Source organism: Mus pahari, chromosome 23 (genome assembly GCF_900095145.1).
Source record: "Mus pahari chromosome 23, PAHARI_EIJ_v1.1, whole genome shotgun sequence".
Taxonomy (NCBI): domain Eukaryota; kingdom Metazoa; phylum Chordata; class Mammalia; order Rodentia; family Muridae; genus Mus; species Mus pahari.
In genome coordinates this window covers 39,584,683-39,599,298 of record NC_034612.1, presented here as the reverse complement: position 1 = coordinate 39,599,298, position 14,616 = coordinate 39,584,683, and the positions used below count along the sequence as shown (strand labels likewise).

Sequence of the window (14,616 nt, the reverse complement as noted above, 5' to 3'; positions counted from 1 at the left end):
TAAGAAGAAACAGATCAGTGTGATGTTAATTGTGATTCAAATGCAATCTAACCTGAAAGCAATTAACCAAGTTTTAAAAAGGACAGTGTAATGAGAAAGTTAGTCAGTGGAGAGTCTTTACAAAATCCACTGGTCAGAAATAAAGCAGTGTGGGCTGGAGAGATGGCTCTGCAGTTAGAAGCACTGGCTGCTCTTTCCAGAGGACCCTGGTTCCGATCCCAGCACCCACGTGGTAGCGCCTGTAATTCTAGTTCCAGGGGGTCAGAGCCCTCTTGTGGCTTCCAGGACACTGCTTGTATATGAGCGCTCCATACCCAGGGGCAAAACAACTATACATGTATAATAAAAAGGAATCTTTTTAAAAATAAAAATCAATTCCAAAGATGCATGGGGAGATTACCAAGACTGTGTTTATTGTTTGAGGTTTTAAAATATTTTTTTTTCAAAACTTGATAGTTCAAGAATTCAGTTAAGGTAACAATAAGAAGGACTTTGGAAGCACATAAATGATTTTTTTCTCATATATTCTTGTAAAGTAGAAATTAATCATCCCTTGGATTAGCCACATACAGGGAAGCTGTGATGAATTCCCCAAAGTAAAGATTGTTTTTTCTTTCTAGCATTTAAAACAAAAATCAACAATGGAAATGTCTTTTAAAAATCTTTTTATTTATTGGGAAGTTGAAATTTCTCTGAAGAGGAACTCAAGATTGAAACAAAAAGCTATAAAAAATAAATGAAAGAAGAAGAAGAAGAAAAAAAGTCGTGACATCAAAGCTAAAGGTATGTCATGGGGGAAATTGGAACTTTAAATCCTTCCATTTTAGCAACATAGAACATACATGTCCATACTAGCACAATATATTTGGAGAAACTTCACCTATTTTTTTTCTTGATTATCAGAAAACAACTGGAGCTGCGTCTGTCCACCGGTCTCAGGGTCTCTTCCTGCGGCTTTGTTTCTGTCTCTCATTAGGCTTTGCCTTAATGTCACAGTGAGAATGGATAAAGCGCTCAAGAATTTGTCGGTCTGCAAATGAAGAAGAGTAGAGGTTTCCTATTTCATTATGAACCAGCTGGATCCTAGGAGGAAGCAAATATCTGGCTGTCCAAACTCCCTCTATAGACCAGGCTGGCCTTGAACTCATGGAGATCCGCCCGCCTCTGCCTTCCAAGTGCAGAGATTAACGGCTTGCACTGCCACCTCCCCAAATGCCCCTTGCTTCTTTGTCTCTTGCCTCTGGATGCAGATCGCAGTACTTACCTTGTATCGTGGGAAGGACTAAGCATACTATGTGTGCGATGTCACATATTAAGTTGATGTGTGACGTTAATGAAATAGCAACCACCTTTATCGAGTGCACAGTATTCTACAGTGATGAGGAGAACTGGGACCTGCCCTGAACACCTTGTAGACAGACATCAGGGCTGTTTTCTTCCCAGCCAGCATTGGTAGGCTTCGCTGCCTTGAGCTGTAACTGTGTACCTTTGGGAAGCTCTTCAGTCCGGCCTCTAGCTCTGTGAAGCAGAGTCCTGTGTGATTCTGAACAGCCGTAGCTGTCCAATCTTGATAACATTCATATAGAGTGGGACTGTCAAACTCTGAATTCCAAGCACTGTCATTGGGCATTTATCCTCTTGATCAATGTCACAAATGCCAGCAGAGGCAAATAGATCAAGGCTGTGTGTGTGTGTGTGTGTGTGTGTGTGTGTGTGTGTGTGTGTGTTAAGAAAAAATATTTCTATCAAACATAGCTAGCCCACCAAGGACCATCATACCATAAATTTCTCCCACCTTAACTTTCGTGCAAAGAAATTCAAATGTTTTGATAAATTAATTTATTTAAAGTATGAGTGCTCTCAACTGTATATGTGCACCTACATGCCAGAGAAGGGAATCAGATCTCATTACAGATGGTTTTAAGCTACCATGTGGTTGCTGGGAATTGAATTTAGGACCTCTGAAAGAACAACCAATGCTCTGACCGGCTGAGTCATCTCTCCAGCCCAGAGTTCAAAATTTTTAATTGCCTTACCTGGTAAAACTTTGTTAATGGAGAAGCCCTCCTGCTGAATTCCCAGAATCTGATGGCCAGGAGTAGCTCACTCCTTCCTTCCTTTCCTTCTTGCCCCTTTCCAATCAGGAGTGGGGTGTGAGGTTGAACCACGGCCATGGAGGAACTGCCAGGTTCCCCTTGTATTAGGGGTGAGAGACAGAGGCCATCTGGACCCTGCTAGTTCAGTTTGGGTCATGGCCTCCACTTTTTACAAAAGGAATCACCTTGCAAGGCTACTTTTGCTTTGTTCTTGGTTCTTTGTGATACCCCAGTCTCTTTCTACAGTGTGTAAGTGGGTACTCTGTGTTCTCTATCGTTACATTTATTTGAGCGATTCCTACTCTGCCCTGTACCTCCCTTGATCCCTTTAAAACTCAGATGTGCCTCCCACAGAACCAAATACACTGACCTTACGTGCAATGTGTGTCAGTTGACTTTCATACACAGGCGAGTCACACCCGTTTGGAGACAAGTTTATTCCCACCACCGAGAAGGTCCTTCTCGATGCTTCCCAGCCAACGCTGTTGGCCCAAGGCAGCCTCTGGTCTGGTTTCTTTCACCAGGGATGAAATTTGCCTGCTATGAACCTTCAAATGAATTTGACCACACAGAGGTTCATCTTTAATGTTTGGATTTTTTTGTTCAGCATCTTTTGAGTTTGTACACCTGTTTTTTGTTTGTTTGTTTGTTTTTTGTTTGTTTGTTTTTGTTTTTTCAAGACAGGGTTTCTCTGTATAGCCCTGGCTGTCCTGGAACTCACTTTGTAGACCAGGCTGGCCTCAAACTCAGAAATCCGCCTGTCTCTGCCTCCCGAGTGCTGGGATTAAAGGTGTGCACCACCATGCCTGGCTTGTACACCTGGTTTTATACATCAGGAGTGAGCTCCTCTTACTGCCAAGCTGTTAAAATATCACACTTCATCCATTTTCCCAATGATAGAAATGGGGACTGTCTTAGTTGCAGTTTCTATTCCTGCACAAAACATCATGATCAAGATGCAAGTTGGGGAGGAAAGGGGTTTATTCGGCTTACACTTCCAAATTGCTGTTCATCACTAAGGGAATTCAAGCAGGTCAGGAAGCAGGAGCCGATGCAGAGGCCATGGAGGGATATAACTTACTGACTTGCTTCCCCTGGCTTGCTCAGCCTGCTCTCTTATAGAACCAAGACTACCAGCCCAGAGATGGCCCCACCCACAAGGGGCCCTCCCACCCTTGATCACTAATTGAGAAAACATGCAGCTGGATCTCGTGGAGGCATTTCCTCAAGGAAGGCTCCTTTCTCTGTGATAGCTCCAGCTTGTGTCAAGTTGACACACAAAACCAGCCGGTACAGGGACCATTTCCAGCTCTGGGATAATAAGAATGAAATTGTTTAAATATTTGTATACAAGTTCTTTCGTGGCTGTACACCTTCTTTTCCTGAGGGCCAATATCCAGAAATGAAATTTCTGAGTCGTGACATAGCATATGTTTAACTTTGTAAGGGGCCTCAGAGCTTTTCCCAGAGCGACTCCACTACTTGATATTTCCTTGCAGTGTGGGAATTCTGAATGCTCTGTGTCATCATCAACGGCGGCCACCCACCTGTTCCTCGTCCCGTTTGCAGTAGTTCTGAAGTTTATACTGAATAGGAAGCAGAAAGCGTCCTTCTCATAACGCAGACACGCAGAGGGTAAATTAAGCTGAGTACCTGTTATCCAAAAGAGGTGGCCCAGTGGCCATCAAACAGCAGACAAGCTGCTCAAAAGGCCACCCGCAGTTCTCCGGCTGCTCTTGGCTATGCTACGGTGCTTGATCCTGACTGACAACTTGACAGGAGTCAGCTATGCCTAGGACCACTGGAACGCGGCTGTATATTCGTTGGGGTACTTCCAGAGATGATCAATCAGCTCATGGAAAGGCGAGGAAGAGCGGCACCTTAATGTGGGCAGCACTTTCGAAGGATGTCTTGGATAAAAGAAATCCAAAGAGAAAGCAGCCTGGGCCGAAATGGGGTTGTCTGTCTCTGCTGTGGCCTCGCTGTGCTGACCTTCTTGGCCTCCGTGGATCCCAAGATTCTCCAGAGAATGTCTGGGCTTAATGTGGTTCCTGATTGAGAGTGATGAACTTCCTGGCTTGGGCAGCCATCTTGTTCTCCATGTCTCCGGATAGCCATCATTGGACCATGCAGCCCCTACCATATACAGCAATCTAATCAATCCCCCTTTGTACTAATATTCTGTTTCTGTTGTTCCGGTTTGTGTCCTCTGGACTTTATGCCGTTCCCTCTGCTGGAGCAGCCCTGTAACTTCTTGATATGAGGACCACATTGGCTAGAGAACCCATCTCTCACCTGCTTTGGATGTAGGACTAACAACACCTCACACGGGTGCTTCCTAGAATCAAAGATTTTTTTTTTTTCAATCATGCCGTGTGTCCTTATGCTTACATCACCGCCTTCTACACTGGACAGGGATTTCCTTGAACGGATGGATTTGTTTTCATTTCTACTTGTATTAAGTTAGCATGATAGACATACAATCAATGAAGCTTGCTAAGTGGGTAAAGACATGCACTCTTTTAAAAATAAATTTATGTCTATGGGTGTTCTGCCTGCATGTGTGTCTGTGCACCACATGCATGCAGTTCCCATAGAGGTCAGAGTATGATGTCAGATCCCCTGGAACTTTAGTTATAGATGCTTTGGGTCTGCCAGATGGATGCTGGGAATTTAACCTGGATCCCCTGGAAGAGCAGCCAGTGCTTTCAACCACTGGGTATCTTTCCAGCCCCAATCTATGCATTCTGAATTACAGCCTTGGGAGAAATACATTGTAAATTTTATGTTGGACAAATTAGGGAGTCAACGCTTGAAAAGGTACCCAGAAAACCAGGCTCAAAATAATTCTATCGCTCAAGTGGAAGGAGAGTGGGTAGATGAGAGTTTACCAGCAGATAGCATATGCAGGAGCTCCTGAATAAAACTCGGGAATGAAAAGAATTCTGAACATAGACTGGCCACTAAGGACGCAGTACCAGGCGTCTTGAGGTAGAAACAAACTCAATGTGGGTTTAAGCGTCCCTATCCCAAAAAGGCTCAGAACTCAACATGTTTCAGATATAGTCTCTTGGGTTTGGGAATACGGGCACGGACATGGTGAGGTCTCTTGGAGATTGGATCCAAGTCTAAACACAGAACTCGCTTGCCTTTTGAATCCACCGGGTATCCACAAGCCAAGGATAATTGCACTCAACATCTTCCTCATGTCTGTGCCTTGGCTGTGACTCTTGGTGTGAAGTAAGGTGTGGAATTCTTCACTTGTGGTCCCCTGGGTGCTCGAAGGGTTTCAGATTTCACTGTAGAGATGTCTGTACCAAACGGGGTCAACAGAGAGTTCATGGACACAGAGGGCGGCTCTCAGCGCCTCTCTAGGCTCCATCTCACAGCCTCCCTTCCCCCTGTCCCTTCCTCAGCCTGCCTGCTCTTCACCCTGACTGGGGTGGGAAGACCATTGTCTCTCCCTTCCCCTCTCCTCCCCTCCCCTCCCTGTCTCTCTTCTCTCATTCCTTTCCTCCCTCCCTACCTTTCTCTTTCCATCAAAATATCACAGCTCTGGTCTATTCCACAGAAGCTTGCTACTTACGCAAGATAATCCAAGGTGAAGTCAGTAACAACAGTGTCTGAGACATCTCGGGTCTCTTTGGTCTGAAAGCCAGCAGAACACCCCTCCCCCACCCCCACCCCTCCACCCCCCCACCCTACCCGTGTGGAAATGCTTCTGGCATCCTCCACAGTTGACAGGCACTCCTATCATCATCCCTGACACTAGGAGATGACAAGAGGTTGGCTGCATAAAAGCTTTAAGGGACTCTCCTGCTTGCCAGTTGCCCCCCTCCCCCCTCCCCCACAGCTGAACTCATGGATGAGGACATCAAAGCAAGGAGGACAGGGTGGCTTCTTTAGTAGTCTGGCAAAGTTCTGGGTCATGTGCCTTCTGGTACCTGCCCTCCAGTGCATCCCTGGGGCACCAAGAAGAAACTTGGCTTGCTGGGGCATCTGGAAGAGGTGATCCTGACTGGCTAGATAAATCTCACTGACTAGAGAGTTCATCTTCCCTGGCGAGAACAGATGTCTAGTTAACAGCAGTTAGCAGAGGAGTCTCTGGCTTTTAGTCTTGGGAATCAAGGCCAAGACCGCTCACAGAGTGTAGGAGACCAGATTGCGTCTAGCGTGATGGCTGCGTCTGGTATGACCAGTCCTTGGTCCCTGGGAAGATGTCAACGGCTTCTGCAGGGAGCAAAATGACGTCTCCTTCTGTGGAGCCAAGGGAATCGGCTCCTAAAGGTCCAATGAGCCCTTGCAAACGCAGAGGGTGGTTTTACACATTTTGTACCAAAACTGGTGAAGAGAACAGGCAGGCAGCCTGGCTTTGCTGGTGGGCCTCTGGCTTCTGCTGCGTCTTCAGGGACTTGCAAGCAGCAGGCTTCCGGCAGCCTTTTGGTTCTTCCTGAAGAGACAGCCTGGCCCCGAGGCCTCTGTTGAAAGGGATGAGGATCCCAGGAGGAAACACACTTCTGTTTCCTTAGGAGGCAAAGCAGCTGCTTGGCCCCGGCACCCAACATCCAGGAACTTATTTCACCTTCTTGGGATGTGTGTGTGTTCATAAGTGTGTGTGCACATTTGTGCATGTGGGCCTGTGTGTTTGTGAGTTTGAGTGTGTGTTCATGTGTGTGCATGCATGCATGCATGTGTGTTTGTGAGTGATCATGCATGTGTGTGTTTGTGTGTATGTGTGTGTATGTGTGTAGGATGTTTTCCATCCTTAAAGGAGTATCAAGGGCTAAAGCAGTGGCTCAGTGGGTAAGACCACATACTTTGTCTGCAAACATAAGAATGTGAGTTTGAATCCCCATTGCCCATATAAAAAAGCCAGACATGGTTTCAAGTGCCTATAATCCCAGCACTGGGAAGCAGAGACAAATGGCTCCCAGAGAGCTTGTCGGTCAGTCAACCCCGCCAAACGCCGAGCTTCTTATTCCAGATCGAAGAAGAGCAAGAAGGAAAGTGAACATTCAGACCCCCAGTGAGGATGGCCTCCTTCCTTCAGCTTCCACGTGCAAGCACACAGTAGGGCCTTCAGTCTTGTTTGGAGCAGGAGAGCTCAGTGGCAGGGTAGGGGTGGAATTCATTTTAGAGTCAGCTCTGTGGCATAGGAGGTGGGGACGGATGAGGAGCAGTGACTGGGGCCTGATGGGACACAGAGAAGGGTAAGGTGGAGGGAAGGGTATAGCACAGAGAAGGGTAAGGTGGAGGGAAGGGTATAGCTGAAGGGCCGCTGTGCAACTGGGAGCACAAGCCTGGGCACAGAAAAGGACATGGCTGGTGCTCACACACCGCCCTGTGCAGTGTCTAGGAGCCATCTTAGGGAGCGTGAAAATATTAGACCCTCTTCCTATGTTTCTCTTACTTTTTTCTTGAGGCTGGAGTATTCTGCAATGGTCACAGCACATCTGTGCACTTACGCTGGGTCGTGAACACACACACACACACACACACACACACACACAGGCTTGTTTGTTCTCTTGCTGACTTTCTCAGATGACCGCACATCCCAAAGGTGTTCCCGATCAGCCCGTTACACTCGACCCCGTGTGTGAGTGGGTGTGAACTACAGGGATCCTTGTGTGTGAACAGCCTGACACTAAAAAAACGTACAGCCAGACAGGAAACAGAGAGTAAACAAAACTCCTCAACAGTACAAAAGCCAACTTTTGTTTGAGAAATGGGAAGGCATTCCCGCACACACAGCTCAACCACGGGCCAAGCGAGACGAGCACCTAACACTTAGAGCTATGTGAACAAGCAGAAATGGAGTCTCTGGCATGCCTTTTAGGAAAGTAAGTTTTCAACACGTTGAGATTTGCATGGCACTATGGGATTTTTTTTCTTTCAAAGTAGTCTTTGTCTTTGGGGGTTTTGTTTTGTTTTGTTTTTTTATTTTGTTTTTCTATTTGATTCCAGCTGTTATGAACAGCTTATTAGCAATAGGAACAGCATATTCAGAAAGGCATTCGCTATCCTGACAAATGTATGAAGTGATGGCCTCTTACCTTTGTAGGAAACACTTTTCAGGTACTCATGGACTTGGGAGGGCGTGAATGAGTCTAAGATCGTCAAGAAGTCCAGGCAAGCTTTCCCGTAGTCGCACTCATAAGTGGTCTGCTTCTTTGTGCGCTCCTCGTTCCGAATATAGCTACGCAGCACAGAGGGCACTGCAGTGGTACAGGGTGGGCAGCACAGGCTGTCAGCAAGCAGAGAACGGCTGTCGCTGTTCAAGCACACCCCTCACCCCCCCATCCCCACCCCAGCCCAGCCAGAAGCCGACTCAGCATCATTACCCGGGGCTATCTAGTCATCCTACCAAAGGGGTGGTGCCAAACTGCTGGGGGCTGGAAGTGGAAGGGGTGGGAGACATGACCCAAAGACTCGAGTGTGGTAGCTAGCCATTTTCAGAAGACCAGCTCTTCCTTCATGTCTTATGCGCTTACATAAGTGTAAGGTTTACCACTGCTTAAGAATACACGGACTTTGTGCATCCTCGGAGGGACACGGGAAGAGACCCCTTTCTGGTGAGTGACCTAGGAAGCCTTAGGATGAGCACTTGAGCAAGCATGTGCTGTTCAGACTAGAAGCAGTCACAGACACAGGCAACCCCAACCACTCATATTTGAGTTATGACTCAGTTAATGTGGATGCCAGGATCTGTGGGGCTATAATTTAAAAAAAAAAAAAAAAAGGAAGACGTGATGTTTTAAAAGGATGATGTTTTTAAAAAGTAAGCGGTCCAACTTTTGTAAAACACTAACACCTCAAATACTGCCTCAGGCTCCAGGTGTCCCCCTTTAAGGAATCAAGTGTAAGGAACAGGCTGGAGAAAAGACCTCAGTGGTCCTTTCCATGTAGAGTCTGGAAACAGCTTTCAGTGAGAAAGAAAACTTAGGAGGAGTGACCAGTGGTTTCCATGGGACGGAAGATTTCTACTCATTAACCTCCTTCGAGAAACAGAATCAGTGGTTATACACTTAGGAAGAAATCTCCCAGCTGTAAGAAGTTTCAAGCAGTTGGATTATCCGACAATGAAGCTACCACCTTGGAGTGTGGAACATTGCCCTACGTGATCCGCAAAGATGAGCCACCCCTCTGCTACCACTTGAGATTCACACATGACCCAAGGCTCTAGACGGGAAGTCTGTGTTCTCCTTCTACAGTGCAGGCCTGGAGTACTGAACTTAGGTCATCAGGCTTGGCTGCAAGCACCTTTATCCGCTAAGCCCATCTAGTTATTTTCTTAACAAATAGCTTAGAGGTTGCCTGGTGACAGAAGTTTTTAAAACATTCCTATCAAAGGGGATAGGAATCAGGATCATGAAAGAACACTCAGACAGCTAAACCTGAGGCTGTGTGGTGACAAGTCCAACATGATTCCCGTCTAATCTCTGTCATTTCAGGGCATCTCCTGATTCCATCATTGCTCCACCCAGGTACCCACAGTGCCATCTCTTTAAGGCATAAGCTGGCAGCCTTCTGGGATTCACTGTTCCTTCACCCTGAGGTTGGGAGCTATAGTAGCATGGACATTCTGCATGGCTATTATCAAAACTGTCTGCCAGGGACTTCTATGTCAATTAGTTCAGGAGCGAGGAGCCAGCGATGCCAAGCCATCGTAGCAACCGCTGTTTCTAAAAAAACAAAACAAAACCAAAATAAATAAATAAATAAAACAAAAACAACTGCTGTGCAAACTGTAATATCAGGGCTCAAACCCAAAGGTGGGAACCCGAAGATGGAGACACAATACTCAAGAGATCTTCATCAGAAGCCAGGCAGGGTGAGCCAGAGTGGCAAAGATGTAGGAGACTTCCAGTCGCAGTGTAGGTACAATTCACAACTGAATCTGCATGCTGGACACCTGCGCAGACCTGAGGTCCTAGGTGCTGGGGCTGGAGAGAGGGCTCAGCGATTAAGAGCACTGGCTGCTCTTGCAGAGGACCCATGCTTAATTTTCAGCACCAACATGGCACCTCATAACTACCTGTAACTTCAGTCCCAGGGGATGTAAGGCCCTCTTCTGGTCTCCTCAAGCACATATGTGATGCACAGATATACATGCAGATAAAACATCCATACACATTAAACAATAACAACAACAACAACCCCCCCCCCCCAAAATCCCAGCTTCTAGCTCACTCATCCCTCACCCCTGCACTTTAGTCTCTGTTTCATGGATGTTAGAGACAGTTCCCCTCCTTGTCAGTTAACATTAAAACTTTCTTTTCAGAAGTCTGCGCCACGGCGTTAGCTTCTGGCACCAGGCCGAGAGTCCTGTGGGTCCCCACGCAGCTGTCAAATCCAAAGGCTCACTTACCTAGACCCTGGGAGGCAACAGGCAGGCTTGAGTAGCATCCATATTTGAAACTAAAATCCTTCAATTCTGGAATCTGAGCTGGGATTTGGTAATTATATCGAAATTCAGTGTCCAGAGGCCGGGGAAGGAGCGATTTCCAGTCCTGGGGCCTTGGGAATCTTTTCATGGTCTTCTTAGCTGGGGTGAGAAGGGAAGGCAATGGTTACCATGGTGAGCCATGTTGAGTAGCTTGTCACTGAATCGTGCTTTGGCCAGTAGCTACAGTGCACACCATTAGCACGGACTCTTCTCGTGTTTGGAGGGATAGTCAGTGTACTCCTATGAGTGCTCCAACCAAGAAACTACTTTCCACTCTCAGACCTGGCACTAGACGCTCAGTTCACCATAAGTAGTTTTGGAATGGCTAGATACCCGTGCATTTGAGGTGAGTCCTTGGGAGCACGGTGCTGGGGACAAAAACCACTGGTGACTCTGCTGGGGTCGTCCTTGGCCTTCGAGAGGCAAACAAGAGGGAGAGATTTTGGGTATGGCCAACATGGCCGTATAAATCAAGATTCCCAGTTAAGTCAGAATGCCACGTTAATAGTGATAACTTTTCTTTTAGTGTGACTAATGCATAGATGCTCATTATCTGATGCAGATCACAGTCCATTTTAACTGGGCAGCCTGCTGTTCTTATTTGCTGAGCTTCACAGCCCTAAGTGGAATGGCATCTCACTCCTAGGAATGAACTGTTCAAAGTGTGCCCCTTCCTGACAGAGGGCGGAGGGGCATCACTGTCATTACTGGACAATAGCATTATTATTTCTTCAAAGTATTTCCATGAAAATCCTCCATAATGTGGGCTCAGTTTTCCTCAGCCATACATATGTATATATCATCTGGGGTCACGCTATTTGGCTCCTTCGGGCTTTTTTTTTATAAGATGGAAGTTTGTGGATGAAAAGCAACTCTGACCTAGTCAGAAACCCCCGTCTTCTTTAAAGCGTAGTGGTGAGCTTCTCAGATTTATTTTCCCTTGTTAACTCTGACACTATTACCAGGCAGTCATGCCAACCCCATGCCCAGCAAGATGCTGGCTCCCCTTAAGATGAACACAAATCCCTCTGGATTCTTCCACACTTTGTGTTCCACGGTAGAGCGGCAATCCCACAATCACACCCGTTTTACATGCTGAAGGTCCTAGGTTCGAGTCCCAGTGGAACCGTGATTGGGAAAAAAAGAAAGAAAGAAAGAAAGAAAGAAAGAAAGAAAGAAAGAAAGAAAGAAAGAAAGAAAGAAAGAAAGAAAGAAAGAAAGATTGATTCTTGGCCAAGTGTGAGGGCAGTCTGGTCTACACAGCGAGCTATAGGGTAGCTAACCAGGGGTCTCAAAAGCAAAACGAACCAAGGCTCTGCAGAAAGGCAAGATCTCAAAGCAAATACAGATGACCATTCAAAGTCATCAGCACCGCCAACACCCAGACTATAGCAAGGGGGAACTGGTTTTGCTCTCTTCGCTGTTACAATTCATCAAAGCCAAGTTCTCCATGCCTGAGTGTGCAAACAGCCAGTTTTTAGTGCATCTTTTCATTCGCTTTAGCTCACCAGCGAGCACCCAAAATCAAGACACAGTCTCTAGGCTTCAGAAGCTTAAACTATTAAAGAAAGGAACGCACAATAGAACAGCAGTATGTAGTAGATCCTTAAGCGTTGTCATAAGGAAACACACTCAAACAGGAGCACATGCACATATGCATGCACACATGTACATACACACACAAGCCACCGAGTTGAGAACCACATGCATGAGCACACACACACACACACACACACACACACACACACACGCCACTGAGTTAAGAATACAAGAGCCTTCCAAGATGGAAATGAAGCCAATGCCTTGCCTTAGATGTCAGATGAAGAGAGAGGCCCTGAAGAGGAAGGCTGTGGGATGTACAGACAGGAGGAGGGAGCGGGGGTCTGCTGCGTCTGTGGGATGAGCAGCTGAGTAGTCTCTCCTCGCGGGTGGGCGCCACGGGGAGAACAATGGAGAGGCAAGGGTCACGTGACACAAATCACCCCAGCAGAGGCATTCAGCTTTCCTCCTGAGAGCAACGGGTGTCCCCAAGGGTCTAAAGACAGAGCTGACGTCAACTTGCTCATCAATCAAACCCCTTTAGCCCACCAAGGCAGAGAGCTGGGTAAGAGGCCATCCAAGGAAAGACACTGGTACCCTGAACCAAGAAGGCAAGGGATGGACAGAATCCGAGACTTGGGAAGAAGTCTTTGCCTGCCCATGGGGCAGTGATGCTTAGCTTATGGTGAGCAGACTAGCAACTCACGCCTTTCATAAAGAACAGCGGGGTCCTTTCCTGTGGCCCCCGGTATCTCTGTTCAGACAGCATTGTCCTTTGATCTCACCACCGTCTAACTCCGAAATGGTGTTTTCCATACTCTCTGTCATTCAGCAAGTATGTCCCAAACTCCACCTAGGGCTACCAAGCCTTCTGCTGGCCATGAGTGAACATGGCCTGTGAAGAGGGGTCTTACACTAAATATGAAAGATCAAAACAACAACAACAACAACAACAACAACAGCAAACAATAAGAGCCGGTGATAAGAGGGTCTGGAGAGATGCTCAGCTGTTAAGAGTTCTCACTGCTCTTGCAGAGGACCCAGGTTGGCTCCTAACACCCAAGTCAGGTGACTCATAACCACCTGTAATGCCAGCTTCGGGGAGACCCAACATCTCGAGCCTCTACCCTCTGAGGGCTCCAAGACCCTCAGCAGATATCCCTGTATCCGGGACCCATGGGCCTCCAGCACCGTAAAAACTATTGTTTATAAATTACTCACTGTGCTAGTCAGCTGTAATAACGGGTGAGCCAATTCCTGACAACAGTTTGCAGGAGAAGGGATTTATTTCGTGCTGTCATTTTTCAGAGGTTTTGACTTCTAGTCAGCTGGATCCGTTGTTGTTGTGCCTTGGTAAGGCAGAGAATAATGCCAGAGAGGGCAGGGTGGAGGCAAGATTCTCACCCATCCCCCAGAAGGCAGGAAACAGAGAGGGGGTGGTTCCGGATAAGACCTGCCTTTCAAAGACCCTCGAGGATTGATCCTACCTCCTCCAGCCAGGCCCCTACCTCCTAAGCTTCAATTACTTCTCAAAATAACACTACCAGCTGGGGACCAAGCCTTCAACATAGGAGCTGTACTGTACGGATATATTCACATCCAACAATGCCCTCATAGCAGTATTCTGCTGCAGTAGAAAACACAGGCCTTCCCTTTTTTTTTTTTTTTTTTAAAAAAAAAAAAGAAAAAGAAAGAATTGATATATAAATCATTTCATTGTAATGAACTCAGACAAAAAAACATCAAGCATTGTTGTTGCTATTCATGATGTAGCTATTCAAATGTTCCAGGCAGTCCCCAGACTTTTCTTCAAGCATGGCATTCTCTGCAAAGCTGAATCAAAGGAGGTTGTGTACCCAGGACTCAAGAAGGTAAGGGTGAGATGCTGGACTGGGAAAAGAGGAAGACCACCAGCCAGGAAGATCTAGACCCTTCTCACCATCCCCACTCTTGGAATCTCAGTGGTCCTGTGCTTAGCTCTTTGATTCTACAAGTACTCTCTTCTAAGCATGATCCCTAATCACTCATTTAAATCAGCTGCCAGCCACTGGGACAGGAGAGGGAGGTCTGGCTTTCTTTCCCTTCCCCCCTCCTTCCCCTCCTCCTGTTCCCGGCTGCCCTTCTCCTCTCTCCCCCCCCCCCCCCAGTTGCTCTTCTCTTTGTTTTCTCCTTGCTTAGCGTTTTTTTGAGACAGTCAGCTACAGCAGTCATTAATCTCAACCGGGGGTTTCTTCCCTGCCTTAATCATTCAGTTCCCAGATAAAGAACAGGAAACTTTTATATTTATAATAATCCTTAATGGGCACCTTAATAGGCAGATATCTACCCTCTATGCTATTATGTCTATTTCCCTACCAATAACCCTGCAATATGACTTGCCATACTCTGCCTGGGTCGCCCCTACTCTTGACTAGCCAGCTCTCGAGACCAGTTCTCATAATCCCTTACTCCATGGTGTTCTCTCTCTCCTCTCTCTCTCTCTCTCTCTCTCTCCTCTCTCCCTCCCTCTCTCTCTCTCTCTCTCTCTCTCTCTCT

The 14,616-nt window shown here is 46.8% G+C and overlaps 1 protein-coding gene across 4 annotated transcripts in view; it reads right to left on the bottom strand.

Moving 5' to 3' along the window:
• Nucleotides 1-391: 391 nt before the first annotated feature.
• The window catches only part of Tex26 (testis expressed 26), a 31,631-nt gene continuing 17,406 nt past the window's right edge, over nt 392-14,616 (bottom strand). For all 4 annotated transcript variants that reach the window (XM_021187045.1, XM_021187046.1, XM_021187043.1 and 1 more), the window contains 3 exons: nt 10,465-10,641; nt 8,150-8,311; nt 392-1,030 (listed from right to left, as the gene is read on the bottom strand). In XM_021187045.1, coding sequence (XP_021042704.1) covers nt 936-1,030; nt 8,150-8,311; nt 10,465-10,641 — 434 coding nt within the window. In that variant the 3' untranslated portion in view covers nt 392-935. The remainder of the gene's footprint in view (nt 1,031-8,149; nt 8,312-10,464; nt 10,642-14,616) is intronic.